Source organism: Ambystoma mexicanum, chromosome 7q (assembly GCF_040938575.1).
Source record: "Ambystoma mexicanum isolate Mex_15411 chromosome 7q, UKY_AmexF1_1, whole genome shotgun sequence".
NCBI lineage: Eukaryota > Metazoa > Chordata > Amphibia > Caudata > Ambystomatidae > Ambystoma > Ambystoma mexicanum.
In genome coordinates this window covers 978,940,815-978,957,018 of record NC_090941.1, presented here as the reverse complement: position 1 = coordinate 978,957,018, position 16,204 = coordinate 978,940,815, and the positions used below count along the sequence as shown (strand labels likewise).

General features: G+C 51.8%; 1 protein-coding gene across 2 annotated transcripts in view; it reads left to right on the top strand.

The window, feature by feature from the left end:
- FCHSD2 (FCH and double SH3 domains 2) overlaps positions 1–16,204 on the top strand; it is a 1,767,327-nt gene that overhangs the window by 1,656,270 nt on the left and 94,853 nt on the right. For both annotated transcript variants that reach the window (XM_069640094.1, XM_069640093.1), the window contains exon 17: positions 7,123–7,343. In XM_069640094.1, coding sequence (XP_069496195.1) covers positions 7,123–7,343 — 221 coding nt within the window. The remainder of the gene's footprint in view (positions 1–7,122; positions 7,344–16,204) is intronic.

Below are 16,204 nucleotides of genomic sequence, written 5' to 3'. Positions count from 1 at the left end.
CTGACCATGGCTGGCAAGCTTGTACCGTGTGCAACGCGCTTTCCTCGTGTCTTTTGAAGAACACATTGGCCAGGTGGAGGGAGCTCTTCCACAGATCGCTTCCAGAGGACCTAAAGGACTTCATCTACCATCGATCCAGGCCCAAGATAGTGCCACTTTTTTCCATTGCACCCCGCAAGGGAGACTCCTTCTCAAGGACTCGCACGGGAGGGGCCGCTCAGGTCCTTGTACCAACACGAGTACTGAGGCTGTATCAGCTACCGGCCGACAGGCCCAGGGATCTGTAGATCCTCCCGGTGACGGTGGTGAGGGACCGGAAGGTTCTTTTACCGGGTCTTCACCCGAGGGGCTATGTCCTAGTACTGGCAACATGCCAGAGGGGGCGCCTTTACGCAGCTCTACCTGCAGATCCGCCGAGGACGAAACGCCTACCGGGCCACGGCCAGAGGAACAGAGTAGGCCCCATGATCCACACTCAAGAGTCCTGGACGGGGCGGGCCCAGTGAGCCGAGCAACACGATGCAGGCACGTGGAAGGCAGCTTGACACAATGACTGCCGTGCCAGAAAATCCAGACATCCGGCCGACGCCTCTCCATGGAAGGCAGCAGGCAGAGGAACGTGCGTCAAGGTGGGACTGGTGTCAACCAGGTATGTGGCCTATAGCTAACCCTTCCTTTGCAAAAGGCAGGTTCCCACTGCGTCCATACGGGCAGGGCACGCAACGGCTCCAGCAGCTGCCCGCTATCCCGTCAGTGCCCCCTACCACCAATCCAGCCTGCAAGGACAGATTATTTGAAAAGTTCCTCGGGCTCATGAGGTCTCCATAGATGGGGGTCATTCTCAGGGACGTCATCAAGGACTTGCTTCCTCCAGTGGCTCCGGCGCTGCAGGCTCCCTACAGGCCCCTCCGGTCCCTGTTCAGCCTCAGCAGCACGCTTCAGCCCCCCAACCGAATGTGCAGACGGTTCCATACCAGCCTCTGCTGCAGCCCGCTCCGGTCCCCGCACCTCAGCCCTCAGCTCCTAGTACTCCCCCTCCGTTGCAGGACCCTCCCGACCCAAAAGTGGACACAAATGAGGAGGATGACCCTGACACGTCATCTTCGGCCAAGGCCTTCCATGATCGTCTGGCAGGGCTGGCAGAGTATTTGGGCCTTCCTCAACCCAAGGTCGAGGAACCAGCAGAGGGGGTTCTCGCAGAAGTCCTCACGCTACGTCCCGTGGCCAGAACAGGGATCCTGATGCAGAAGGACGTAGTTGCCTTGGCCAAGAAGGTTTGGCTCAAGCCCCACTCAGCCCAGCCAGTGAATAAACGCCTGGACGCCAAGTACAGGCAGATGGTGGGGTATACACTCTTGCTATCGGCCCATCCTCAGCCACACTCCTCTGTGATCGCTGCAGCATCACTGTGCTCCAAGCCTCAATCGTCCTCAGCCTCCTCCTCTGGCGCTGCTAGGCAAGGAGGAGAAGATCTTGGAGGCATATGAGAAGAAGCTGTATTTCAACGCGTCCTTGTACCTGCGTCAAGCCAACGCGGATGCCATGCTGGCAGCCGTTAACCAGAGGCACTGGCGGGAAATTGCAGATTTCCTCCCAGAGCTTCCGGCGCAGAGCCAATCATGATTCAAGGTGGGATTGGCGGAGGCCAAGATTGTGGCGCAGTACATCATGGAGTCCTCTGTGGCCCATATCAACACCTCTGGCCATGCCATCTGTATTGCCACCGACATGAGAAGAGTGGCCTGGCTCTGTGCTACGAAATTCAACCCGGATGTCCAGCAAAGCATTCTAGATCTCCCGTTCGAAGGGATTGACCGCTTCCACTCCACAAACGACCAGCAGCTGGATAAAAAGAAAAACGGCTCTCAAACGGCCATGTCTTTATCCATCCTTACAAAGACCCTGCCCAAACTGTACACCCAGTCACAGCAGCGCTCTGAGAAGGGGCGTACGTACAGAGGGTTCTGTGGCTTCCAAGAGTGGAGGTCCAGGCAGCTTGACCGTTCCCCGTCCCAGCATCGACGCAAACAACAAAAGGGGGTTGGGGGGAGTGAGGGCTTTTTCCAGTCCCCCTCCTCCGTAGCAGCCCCCGAGGGAAAGAAGGCATGACACACCCCTCCAGGTCCACGTGTTTCCAGTGGGGGGCAGGCTTGCTCTTCATGCACATTTCTGGCGCCAGAATCTCGCGGACCCCTGGGTCCTCTCTGTACTCTCCACATGGTAGCGCCTCCCCATCCCGGTCTGTCCTCCCTCGTCCCCTCCACTCCCACAGGTTGGAACAGCAACTCTTTTGGCGGAGATCCGGTCGCTCGTCGAGAGCAAGGCAGTGGAGGAAGTTCCAGCCTCCCCGCGAGGCTTGGGCTTTTACTCCAAGATTTTCACCATTCAGAAAAAGAACCAGACTGGCCTGAGAGTTGTGCTGGACCTTTCCACCCTCAACCTCTCCCTACCTCTATAAAAATTCAAGATGGTTACGCCAGCTTTGATAGCGGAGACATTGTGCAAGGGAGACTGGATGTGCTCCCTGTATCTGAAGGACGCATACCTACACGCCCCGATCTGACAGCCTCATCGTTCCTTTCTACGATTCAGGATCATGGGCTACCATTTCCAATACAAGGTGCTTCCTTTCGGCCTTAACTCTGCCCCCAGGGCCTTTACCAGGCTGATGAACACGGTGGTGGCCCTCCTCAAGTCGCAAGGCCACCACATTTACCCCTACCTAGAGGACTGGCTCGTCAGGGCTACATCTCCGGAAGCAGTGCACCATACTTCCCACGCCCTTATGAACACACTGCACGAGCTGGGTTTTTCACTCAACCTCAAGAAGTAGCAGCTGTAGCCCACGCAGAGACTGACCTTCTTGGGCCTCATTTGGGACACGTGCTCCGAGAAAGTTTTTCCCTCTGAGGACAAGATAACGTCACTTAAGAGAGCCACGGCGCATTTCCTTAGCAGAGAAGTGACCTTGGCTTGGTGGTACCAACACCTACTGGGTCTCATGGCAGCAGTCCTCTTGGCTGTCCCCCACACAAGACTCTGGATGAGGAGGATACAGCTGCACTTTGCAGCATCCTGGAACCAGGAACAGGGCAATCAGTCAGAGATTATCAACGTTCCTCACATGTTGGTCCGGGGACTGCAACATGAGGATGGGCAAGCCCTTCCGGCAACCTACACCACAGGTCACCATTACCATAGACTCCTCTCACGAGGGTTGGGGCGGCCACTCTGGACGACCACTGCGTCCACGGCACCTGGACCCGGCAGGAGTACATCATAAATTGGCTGGAACTGAAGGCCATCTGGCTGGCACTCAGTGCCTTCCTTCCGATCATCGAGGGCAAGGTCGTCCTCATTCAGAGAGACAACTTGACCAGCATGTTCTACGTCAACAAGCAGGGAGGTACCAGATTCGCCCCCCCTCCCCCACACTGTGCATGCTGGCAGTCAGCATGTGGGATTGGGCCCTGGAGAACAAATTCTACCTCACGGCGGTCCACCAGCCGGGGGAATCTCCAACCTGGAGGCAGGCAGGCTCAGCAGACTGGGAGCGGACAACTACGAATGGCAGTTGAACGACCTAGTGCTGCAAGAGATCTTTCACATATGGGGTCACCGCCCCCCCTCCCCCCCCCGGGGCAACGAGAAGTGCCAACTGTTCGCCTCCTGGCAGGGTCAGGTCCCGGGCTCCCTGGGCGATGCCTTTCAGATCAGGTGGGACGGGATGACGGCATACGTCTTTCCACCCACTCCCCTGATTCACAGGGTGATATGCAAGATCAAGGAGTCTCGCCTCCTCAGCATCATCGTAATAGCTCCATGGTGGCCAGCCAGGCCATGGTTTTCGGAGCTGCTCAGCCTCTCGGAAAGGCCTCCAGTTAGCCTGCCGAGAAGCCCAGCACATCTTCTGGCGTAGCAGGGGGGCGTGGTCATCCACCCCGCACCAGAAGAAATTAGCCCTCACAGCGTGGTCCCTGAACAGGTCATGCTAGGACATCTCAGCCTCTCTCAAGCTAATCTGGAGATCATACAGGGCACCAGGAGTAAATCTACCAGGGCCCAGTATAAGAGCAAATGGACCAGGTTCTGCCACTTGACAGACTCTAAGGGCATTAACCCTCTGGCATGTTCCCTGGACGATGTGCTCTTTTTTGGCGCATCTCGCCCATTCAGGAGTAAAGGTGGACACCTGCCACACCTACCTGGCAGCCATTGGGGCTTACTGAAACTCAGAGGAGGAGAGCTTTTCCTCCTCCAACCCGATTGTCAAGAAACATTTGACGGTCTTGCCAGGCTCTACCCGCCCATCAAGATGCCACACCCTGTGTGGGACCTCAACATAGTCCTGGGCACCCTGGCACACAAGCCTTTCGCACCAATGGCATCCGCAGACATCTGGCTGGTCACCATTAAGACTACCTTGTTAGTCGGCCTCACCTTGGCTCGCAGAATCAGCATGGTTCAAAGGAGGGCAGAAGTAGGATAAAGCTCAACATATGAACAAACCTAATCTGAAAACTGGCAGATGCCCACTGGATAGCTGACTAATGATACCTGCCAAAATTTCAACCCCTGGAGCAAGCTTGAATGATGGTTCAAACTACCTATGGAGAAAAACAGGGTGGCTGTCATGAAATTTAGCGGGACCTCACCAAAATGAGGGGACCCCAGGCTACTAGTTTTTTGGTAAGGTTTGAAATTCTAGTCCTTCAAGAATCATAGTCAATAGAGTAAACTGATTAAATGACCAGGTGTGCCCTGCCAAAAAACCATCAGCGGGAAGAAATACCAGAGGCCTACAAATAAACTACTGCCCCAAATCTGCATACATGAGTACCCTGGACCGAGGCTCAGATTCCATTCAATACAGCCTCAGAAAAAGCTTTTGAAATTCTTCTTGACACTATCAGCAGAAGCCTGGAGGCGGTGTTTTCATTGCCAGAAGGAATTTGTCACTTCTATGTGGGGAGATAGTGGAATGGGTGATGGGGGGTGAAATAGAAAGATTGGAGGAAGTAAAAATACCCTTTAATGTGCCTATACTAGAACCTATCTCTACTAAGAAGAGGAAGAAATGCAAGATGCTGGAAAACTTCTGTCAGACATAAACATGCATCTGAGCTTACAACTATTTCAGTGGGATGGACTGTCGGTTGCCCACATAAAATGCCAGAGGAGGGAGCCAATGCGTGTTATAGACGACACTTCATGTCAATTGCCAATGTCCCAAGTATGAGCCTCCACTGTAAACTGGGAAGTGACCATAATGCACTCTCAGTAGCACAAAATCAAAATGTAGATTGCAAACAAAAGGCAAGAGGGTGTGTTTGGGATGGATCAGGAAGGAAAAGGAAACTTCAATGTACCTATGGAAGCCAGCCTTTTTAGGTTACAATCCAGCAGGCAATGGGCTCATAGAAGTGTTAAAGAGAATTAGTGGTAGATCTTTCTCCTGGGACATGCTATAGATGATGATGCCAGTTTTGAATGGGTCTCATTTGACTGATGAGTACAATCTTTCATGAAGGATGGGAGCTGTCTGGCCAACTCCAGTAGCCTTTCTTAGAAGTATGGTAGTCCATATCAAAGATCAGAGTTACAGAAGTATATGAGTGCATGTGTGGCCTCCACAGTGAAAGGTTGGGAGCTCTTTTGCAGTAGAGTTCAGTCAAACATGGGCCTGAAGTTAGACAGAATCTAGGATCTTTATTTTGGGAGGCAGTGTTGGGAGCTGCTAGTCAGGCATTTATGACTTAATGGGGCAGGGGATGCAGCCAATGGGTGCTGATCTTTGCTTTAGATGAGATTGCAGCCTTGCACTGGTGTGGGCATTTGTAAAGAGATTGCGATTCTTGCTCGGGACCGGCAGGGTGGTTTTGGGATCATTCTGATTGCCTTTGTTTTCACTTAGCAATCTTTTTGCAGTAGGACTGATGGATTGGATTTAGGCCTGATCTGCTCTGCTGGAGGACAGCCTTTTAAGCAACCACTTAGGATATACGCTATCCTTAAGAAGTGTCTAGTAGATGTTTGCTCAAGACCAGATGGATGAAGCCATTCGAAGAATTGTTTTGTTTGGCTAGGCCTCTGAAGTCTTTGTTATAGCTGCCTCGAGCAAGCAGGATTTCTGTTTGCTTTGTAAGCCACGCAATTCCAGAGAAAGAGAGAATGGGCCTCAAAGTAAGTACAAGTTGATCAGTGTAGTGACTCTTCTTCTCCAGGTTTTTACTCTTCCTATCTCCAAGCTGCACCGCCCATCCCAGCTCACCGTTTGTATTTTGTTGCGATACAATGGAGTTATGTGGTCCACTTGCTTTGTTTTGGAAGAGTGTGAATTAGAAGAACCTTCTGATTTGTACTCTTTTATTCACTGAAATGTGTTCTCTTGTCTCTGTATTGTGAGTGTCACAACTTTAGCAAACGAGTCGGTGGTTAGGACTAAGAATGCAAGAGTTGCTATAAATGAGTGGCATGTACAGCCTTACCATTGTATTAGTCTGTTAGGGATTTGAGAACGTGGGGCTGTTTTTACCAGTAAACATCAAATGTGATATATTTTTCTCAATTGTAATGAAAACGTAGACCGGAGCTACACTAGAAGGGCGTTTTTGTATGATTGGTGCTCCTTAGAATATACAATGTAAGGCAATGTATTGTTCTGACCTAAAGACCAATAGAGCAATGTAGCAGTTACAGGCAGCAGAGTTGCTTTCTAAAGCTGGCAAGCATTGGCATGAGAAAAAGGCTGGATAAATGTGGGAGAGGTTGTTTATTGGCTTCCCTGCCTGTAACCTTCTGTAATCTCTCTCCATCATCTTTTAGTCGTTCTTCCTAATCTATTCTTCCACGTTCATCTGGTATTGTGCTCTGTTTCTTTATCCCCTTGTTGGGCAGTCTTCTGTTTCTTCACAGCTAGGTTCACGCTGTATTAAACCCATCTGGTGGGTAACCAAATGCAAAAAGTACAAATATATTTATGAACGTTTCACACTACTTCAACTTTACTTTTGAATGTTTTTGACTCGTATTCAAGAAAAGTTCATTAATTTATACATGTTTTTCTGTTCCACATTGCCCATTATAATTTTGTTTTCTCTCCTTTCATTCCCAAACCTTTAGTCTGTTTTGTAAAAGCACTTTATGATTACGAGGGACAGACAGACGATGAGTTGTCATTTCCAGAGGGAGCAATTATCCGAATTTTAAACAAGGAGAACCAGGATGATGATGGCTTCTGGGAAGGGGAGTTTAATGGACGTGTGGGTGTTTTCCCATCTGTGCTGGTGGAAGAGCTTGCACCGTCGGAGAATGGGGACTTACAGTGGATGGGAGATATTCAGGTATGTAAAATGCACTTTGTCATAAGAAATCGAACCCAGATGACAAATCAGCCAAAGATAAGTTTCAGTCCCCTTACAAGTATTGTAAATGAATGATCCAACAAGCAAGAGAGGGCGGACACCCACTATTATTGACATATATTTTACTTACCTCGTACCCTTAGTTCAAATACAGTACGCTGTTTAATGGTGCAGATATAGCTGCCTGTCTCTTTCAGATAGAGCACTTGGAAAATCTGAAAGCAGACCGTTTCTGCCATTCCTTGTGACAAGAAATTATTCTTCTACAGGCCCCACTAGTATAGGCAATGTCTCACTTTATAAACAGTCCCTTTGACAGCACAGTGATCTCTTACTAGAGTACATTTGTACCACATTTGACCATCACCAACTTTGTCTTGAACCCACACATTATGAGGGGAGGCGACCCTCAAGGGGGAAGGACAGGCATCATTAGATGAGACATGGTATCCCCCCTTTCCGTTTAGGGATGTCCCCACTACTCCCCATGCCTATATGGCATAACAGTGATAACTCCCTACAATATTCTGAAAAAGCTGCTGACAGAACTTGTAAACATCTTTCACAAACCAGCCCCCTGTTAAGGACCCTGGGAAGGACTCAACCCTGTCTGGGCCTGTCTCATTCATTTTCATGAAGATCTTCTGTGGCCTGTGTCCCTCCTCGCTAGCTCCACCACCACAAAGCCTGCTAAGACCCTGGGCCTGGTGGTGGAGCTGGCAGGGATTGAGGGCCTGAAATGGCCTTGTAATGCTTTTCCAGAGCATGTGCTCTCACTACAAGATGGCAGACGCATTGTCCGCATTGATGAATGGGCTTCTGCTCCTGCCCTACATCCCAAATTCAGATGCCTCTGATAGGCTGGCTCCGTTTCAAGATCTGGATTGGTGGAGATCTGGCAGGCAAAGCTAGCCCCCATAAAAGAGCCCGAAAAAGACTCAACCCTGTCTGGGCCTGCCTGAGCGTGGATGGCGCACCGGCGGACCCTCTGCGTTTCCTACTACTGAGTCAACTCTTCCTTCCATTGACGTCCATAGCCTGAAGTGTGAACACCTCCTCTTCCTCTCTGGTCGTTTTTTCTCTTGCGCACCCCCCAAACCCTCTTATTGTAGCCTTCTACGGCTGCATTGTCCTCTGCCTTATATGCCTCCTGACTTTCATAGCAGGGATTGTCATCCAACCAGCGCTGTCTTTTGCTCTCCCTCCCGCACATCGCTCTTTGTGAAGATGTGTTATCTCCTGCTTCTACTTCATGTAATCCACACCCGCTTTCCAGCAGTAGACATGCGCTGCCTGCACACTATGCCGTCGACCTCCTTCGTCTCGATTTCCGTGAGCGGAATCTTCATTAGCCTGCTGAAACTCATTGACTTGAACCTTACCTCAGACATTTGTCTGCGCGCCTGATGTAGCCCCCTCTGACTATGAGGTGAGGCTTTTGCAGAGCTGCACTCATGGACACTGACTTTTCCGCATCTGATTATATATGGCTTTCCAAAGTTTCTATGTACCTTCTTGTACCTTGCTTATCTGATGTAGCCCACTGCCCCTGAGGCGAGACATTCCTATGCTGCACTTACCATCCACTGGAATGTCATTTTTCTTAGTTGATGTAGCCCCTCCTTCCATGTGGCATGGCTTTTCCATGCCCATGCTGCAGTCACTCTTTACCTGCTTAGTCTCATTTGTTTGCCTATATGCCTGATGTAGCACCTCATTCCATGAGGCAAGGCTTTTCCAGGCTGCATTCAGTCTTACCTGCGTGTCACAATTGCATATCTGGTCTCCCCTTAATGAAGTTTACCTGCTTACTTCTGCACTTTGTTAACTTGTTCAACTTGTTTGTATTTAACGTACCTCTCACCTCTTCCCCTCCCACACCCTACCTCTGCCCCCCCCCCTCCTTTGTTCATGTTCAGCACTTGCTCGTTCAAAATCATCTCATGACCTGGTCGGAATGTTTTTTGTTTTCCTACCCTCTACCTTCACTTCTACTCCTCCTCCTCCTCCTCTCCCCTGTACTAATGCTATAGCACTTGCACATTCCGAAAGATTCAAGACCTTTTAAGAACGTATTGTTTTTATCCCCTCCCTCATCTTTAGTCCCCCCCTTTATCTTGAAGCGCCTTAAAACACAAGTTTGCTGTATAGTGCGCATTACAAATAGCCAATAAATAAAATAAATACATTTTAAAAAACTAGTAAAACGGCATGCACTGAGACGAAGAAGATTGCCATGAGAGAGAGTTTGAACCATAATGCGCAGTCTGGTGTTGTAAAGAATATGATTGGCCAAAGGCATCTCCCAGCCCCGAGGTGGGCGTTTAAATCTGCCGCCGCAGGAAAATGGAGAGGGCTTCCTTTTTCAAGAGTCGTCTTGGAAACCGACAGGGAATACAGGTTGCAGTGCAGAGCAAACGGTGTCCCAATCCGGGAGCGAACCCCAAAGGCAGGAGAGAGGAGGCGGCGAGCGAGAGAGCTGACCCAACCACTCCAGGCAGTTCAGGCAGACAAGGAAGTGAAGGGTACCGAGAGCCATGGCCGCAGAGCACTGCCGGCAAGAGAAGAGATGCAAGCGAGCTCTAGACCGGCCGTGTAGTGAAACGGTGCCGGTTGAAAGCGGAGTCACCAAACGGAGAAGGACATTGTGGCGGGAACGGTAAGCCAGGACGTGCTTCGCTCTGACGCAAGGAGCGAGAACGCTCTGTGCCGCTGACTGGGGAAAACTGCTCGAGTACTGCAAACCCTGAGGTGAGTACCCGAATATGTACGAGTGGAGTGAAATAATGTATATGCTGTTAGTGAACCCAGAGTGAACCCAGAGGCAGAGAGACCCTGAAAGAGTGAATTGGTTGCAGAGAGTGGGAAGAAGACTAATCCTCATTGGCATCAGTGTCTTCTTCATAGTCACAGTACATTTCCGGATAGTAGCTTGGTGGAAGACCTATGCCCCCAAGCACTGAGAGACAGCTTGAAACCTAAAGACCTGGCAGGAGACAATACCAGGCGAACTGCGAATCTGGAATTCACACCCATAAGGAACTGTACAAAATAGACCTGGCAGGAGAGTATACCAGGTCCTTTGCGAGTATGGGACCTGCACCCAAATTGTGTAAAGAACTGTACAAGAAAACCTGGCCGGAGAGTATACCAGGTGTTTTGCGAGTCTGGGGCCCACACCCAAGTTGTCTTCTCTTAAAAAGAGAATCCCAAGGAAGACCCATGCCCTTCGGACCTGGACTGTACTGTGGGTGATAAAAAGCCTGGGGAAGGGAGTCATTTACGACACCAAGAGGAAGGAGTTATCCTCTTGGGCTATAAATAACTTGGTTATTCTTTTGAACTTTTTGTTTTGCTGGAAAGAAACCTGGGGAAGGGAGTCATTCCCCGGAACTGTGAACATAATCTATTTGAAACTTTTGTTTGAGTTTGTGCACTTTCAAATCCAAAGACAATACCCTTAACACTTAGTTAGTTTTTATAATGCGAGGGCTAGCATAGCATTTCTGACACAGGATATTTTTCTTTTGACATCTGACAGACCGTTAGTTTTAGTTGAGGTAGGACAATACCTCTTAGATCAGGCATAGTGAGGCATTTTCCAACCCCTTTATTATTTAATAAAAGTTTGTCAATCAGCCCGTTGGCTAAGGGCCCCAAGGCAAAGGGTAGCTCTCGTCGAAGCAGCTCTAGACCGTGTTTGCCCGTGTTAGCTGGGAAGCCTGCCACCATCAACCAGCAGCAACTGACCAGGTAAGAGTGGTCTGGGTGGGGAATACAGCAATTACTGTATTCCGGAAAACCCTACTGTCCCTCTCATCTTCATAACATAGCTTACCAAGGTATGCTAGCCCGTAAGCAATAGTCCTTTCACTGCTGTACTTCAACCGTTAACTAACATTTCATTAAATGTTGGGTCCCCATTTTAGGTGTTTCGGAAAATCTAGGTGTTAACACATTTACTGCTGTATCGCAAATTTAGGCGTTTGTCCCTCTGCTCATGGTGTCTCGATTCTAGGTGTTACTGCATTTACTGTTATGTCCCCATTTTAGGTGCCTCTCTCTCTTATCATGGTGTGTCGAATCTAGGTATTACTGCATTTACTGTTGTGCCGCCATTATATGTGTCCCTCCCTCTAACCATGGTGTTACTGCATTTACTGTTTGTCCCCATTTTAGGCGTTCTCCCTCTAATCATGGTGTGTCAATTTTAGGTGTTACTGCATTTACTGTTGTGCCCACATTTTAGGCATTTCTCCCTCTAACCAGGTTTCCCAAATCTAGGTATTACTGCATTTACTGTTGTGCCGCCATTTTATGTGTCCCACCCTCTAATCATGGTGTCTCAAATCTAGGCATTACTGCATTTACTATTGTGCCCCCATTTTAGGCATTTCTTCCTCTATCCAGGTGTCCCATGTCTGGGTATTTGTGCATTTGCTGCTGTATCCCCAATTTGGGCTTTTCTCCCTCTATTCATGGTGTCTGGAATATAGGTGTTATCCCCTGACCTCCCAGATGATTGTACATCACTCCCCCGCCAATCCGGGCCACTCTCCCACTGCTCAGGCTTTCAATATAGGGAGACCACAGCTGGTGAGACTGGCCAATCGCGTGGGACCTGGGAAAATGGCATCCAAGATGAACTCCATGCGAGCTTGAGGTATGTATACCTTGCACCACATACTCTTATGTCCCATCCCCTTTCCTCCATACTGCATGGGCCATACCTCGCTAGGTATGGGAGACGGAACCTTTTTCACCAGAAAAAAAACCTTCTTCCACTTTAAATTTAGAGGTGCGTGGGGGCGTGGCCCTGGGAGCATGTGCTCCCCTGACTCCGCCCACCGGCGCCACTCCTCAGTCCCCTGTTCCACATCAACGGGAACGGGCCGATTTCACCAGCACTCCTGGGTTTGACTTCGGCCATGTAATACCATGCGCTCTTCCCCGGATACTTTCTTCTGTCTTTTTGTCTTCTTTTATCAATCAGGTACTCGGTCCTCTGGCGCCACGCTCCTCCCCGGCAAATGTCAACTTCAGAGGACTTCAGCAGGTGTCTAGCCTGCGAGGGGCTCTTCCCTACTTCCGATCCCCACCCTCTTTGCCTCTGCTGCCTTGGCCCTGACCACGGCTGGGAGGGTTGTACGGCGTGCAATGCGCTTTCACTGCGTGCTCTGAAGGGAGCTCTTCGAGAAGCCGCCTCCTAGAGGACTTGAAGGACTTAGTCAGACATAAGTCAAGGCCCAAGGGAGAGCCTCTCGTTTCCATCGCACACCGCAAAGGCGACTCCTTACCAATGAAACGCCTGAGCGGGAGGAACCTTTCAGGTTCTCACACCAGCACGGGTGCCTAGGCTAGCTTAGCTACTGGCCGCCAGGCCGAGGGGTCTGTAGATCCTTCCGGAGACAGTGATGAGGGACCGCAAGGTTCTTTTACCGGGTGTACACCTGAGGGGCTATGCCCTAGTACCGGCAATATGCCAGAGGGGGCGCCTGCACGTAACACTACCAGCGACTGCCCAGGGCATCACTCCTACCAGGCCTCGACCTGAGGTGCAGGGTAAGTCACATGCTCCACCGCAAAGAGTCCTGGAGAAGGCCGGCCTAGTGAGCCAAGTACCACGACTTCGGCACGTGGCACGCAGCTCAACAAGATGGCCGCTCGACCGATACCGCCCCGAGAAAAAGAGCAGGTGGGAGATGGAGGTACAAGAGGGGACTAGTGTCAACCAGGTACGTGGCCTACAACTTATCCATCAGCATCGCAGGGCAGGTTTACAGCACAACCGGCTAGACGGAGTACGCACCGGCCCCAGAAGCCACCCACTACCCCGTCAACATCAACTGCCACCCCACCGGCCTGCGAGGACAGGTTCTTTGAAAGGTTGCTCACTCTCATGAGATCTCCTCAGATGGGGGCCATCGTTGTGGATGTGATCAGGGACATGCTCCTTCCGGCCTCTCCATCTGCGCTTAGTCATTCCTCCTATGGCTCCAGCGCTACAGTCCCCGGTACAGCCCCTGCTGCCCGCACCAGCTTCTTTGATTCCGGCTCCCCTGCCTCCCACAGCCTCCCACAGTTCAGGCGGTTCTGTACCAGCCTACACTGCAGGCTCCGGATCCGGCCTCCACACCTCAGCCCTCGGCGCCCAGCACTCCTCCACCTGCTCCGGACCAGCTGGGCGCCCTGGTGGACACAGACAAGGAAGAAGACCCTGACACGCCATTATCAGCCAAGGCCTTCCGCAAACGACTTGCAGGTCTGGCAGAGTACTTGGGCCTTCCTCAAAGCGAAGTCAAACAACCGGAGGTGGTGGTATTTGCCGAGGTCCTCACTCCACTCCCCGTGGCTAAAACGGGGATCCAGATGCAGTAGGACCTTGTCGCCTTGGCCAAGAAGGGGTGACTCAAGCCGCAATCGGCCCAGCCTGTCAATCGGCGCCTCAACACAAAGTATTAGCAAGTGGAGGGGGATCCACTCTTGCTGTCGGCACACCCTCAATCGCACTCTTTGGTGATTGCTGCAGTGTCACTCTACTCAAAGCCTCAGTCGTCCTCGGCCACCTCGTCCGTGGCGCTTCTAGGCAAGGAGGAGAAGATCTTGGAGGCGTACAGGAAGAAACTTTATTCCAATGCTGCACTGCATTTAGTCAATCCAACGCGGATGCCATGCTGGCAGCCATTAATCAGAGGCTTTGGTGGGAAATAGCCGACTTCCTTCTGTAACTTCCGGTGCAGAGCCAGGCACGTTTCAAGGCGGGGCTGGCAGAGGCTAAAATGGTGGCGCAAGACATCATGGAGTCTACCGTGGGCCATTGACGCCTCTGGCCGGGCCATATCCATTGCCACAGACATGAGAAGGACTGCCTGACTTCGGGCTACTAAATTCAACCCAGACGTCCAGGAACGCATATTGGACCTTCCATTCGAGGGAGGTGACCTCTTTCACTCCACCACTGATGAGGAGCTAGATAAAAAGAAAAACAGTTTGCTTACGAAGGCCACGCCTAAGGCGTACACCCAGTCTCATCAACGCTCCGACAAGGGGTGGGCGTTTGGGGGTTCTGCGGCTTCCAAGAGTGGAGGTCCAGGCAGCCTGACAATTCTCTGAGTCATCAACGGCACAAACAACAAAAGGGGGAGCAAGGGCTTTTTTCAGTCCCCCTCCTCCACAACAGCCTCAGAGGGAAAGAAGGCATGACGTTTCCGTTTGTGTCCACATGTCTCCAGTGGGGGGCAGGCTTACCCTTCACGCACAGTACTCTTACGTCCCTTTCCCTTTCCTCCATACTGTATGGGCATCCCTTCCAAGGGACGGGAGACAGAATCTTTTTCACTAGAAAAACCTTCTTCCCCTTTAAATTTGACACGGCCCAGGTGATATGCGCTGCCTTGACTCCACCCTCCAGCGCCAAACCCCAGGCCCCTTTTCTGCATCGACGGTAGTGGGCCGAATTCACCAGGGTTTAGCTTCGGCCATGTAATTCCACGCACGGATACTTCTTCTCTTTGTCTTCTTTTTTGTCTTTTTATCACACAGGTACTCGGGCTTCATGCGTCAAGCTCCTCCCCGGCACATGCCGACTTGGTGTCCATCCTGCAACGGGCTCTTCCCTACTTCAGACCCCCCACGCCCTCTGCCTATGTTGTCTTGGCCCAGACCACAGTTGGCAATCTTGTTCAGCGTGTAACTCGCTGTCCTCGAAAGCACTGAAGAACAGACTAGCCAGGTAGAGGGAGCTCTTCCAGAAGTCGCCTCTAGAGGATCTCAAGACCTTCGTGAAGCATCGAACCAGGCCCAAGGTAGGGCCGATATTCTCCATCGCACCCGCAAGGGAGACTCCTTCCCAGGGACTCTCCCGCGTGGGAGGGACTGGTCAGGTCCTTCTACCAACGCTCGCACCAAGGCTGCTGCAGCTACTGGCTTCCGGGCCGAGGGATCCTCCGATCCGCCCGGTGACAGTGTGGAGGGACCGGAAGGTTCTTTTACCGGGTCCTCACCTGAGGGGCTCTGCCCTTGTACCGGCACCATGGCTGAGGGGGTATTTCCCTATTACCAGCAATATGTCAGAGGGGGCGCCTAAAAGCAGCTGCACCGTCCCCCCCGGGTCGAGGGTGTTACACCTACCGTGCCTAGGCCCGAGGAGCAGGGTAGGCCTCGGGATCCACACACGAGAGTCCTGGAGGAGGCAGGGCCCAGAGGGCCGAGCAACACGTTGCAGGCACATGGCTGGCAGCCCGACAAAATTGCCGCCGCGCCAGAAAAAGGCACCCGTCCGTCGCCATTCCAGGAATTTGGTGAAGAGCGTGTGTCAAGGTGGGACTGGCTTCAACCAGGTACGTGGCCTACAGCCTACCTCTCTTACGCACAGGGCAGTTTTCCTTTGCGTACGTATGGACAGGGTATGCAGCGGCCTCAGCAGCCCCCTGCTACCCAGTCAGCACCCCCTCCCACCGCTTCAGTCGGTGAAGAGGTTTTAGAGGCTGAAGTCATAGTTCTCCTCAGAGATGCCATCAGGGAAGTCATTCCCGCCATGCTAGTGGCACCACAGATGTCTCAATCGGGCCCCCAGGCCCCGGTGCATCTGCCTCCTCCAGCTCCAGAGCCAACTCTGCAAACTCGGCCACCTCCTCAGCCTCCGGCTGCGGTCCCCGTACCCCAGCCTCCGGCGCCTTCTACTCCTCCTCCTCCACAAGATCCTCCAGAGCCGCAGGATGCGGATGAGGAGGAGGAGGAGGATCTGGACACGCCAGCCTTAGCCAGGGCCTTCACGAACGTCTTGCTGGGCTGGCAGAGTACCTGTGCCTATCCCAACCCGAGGTCGAGCGGCCAGCAGA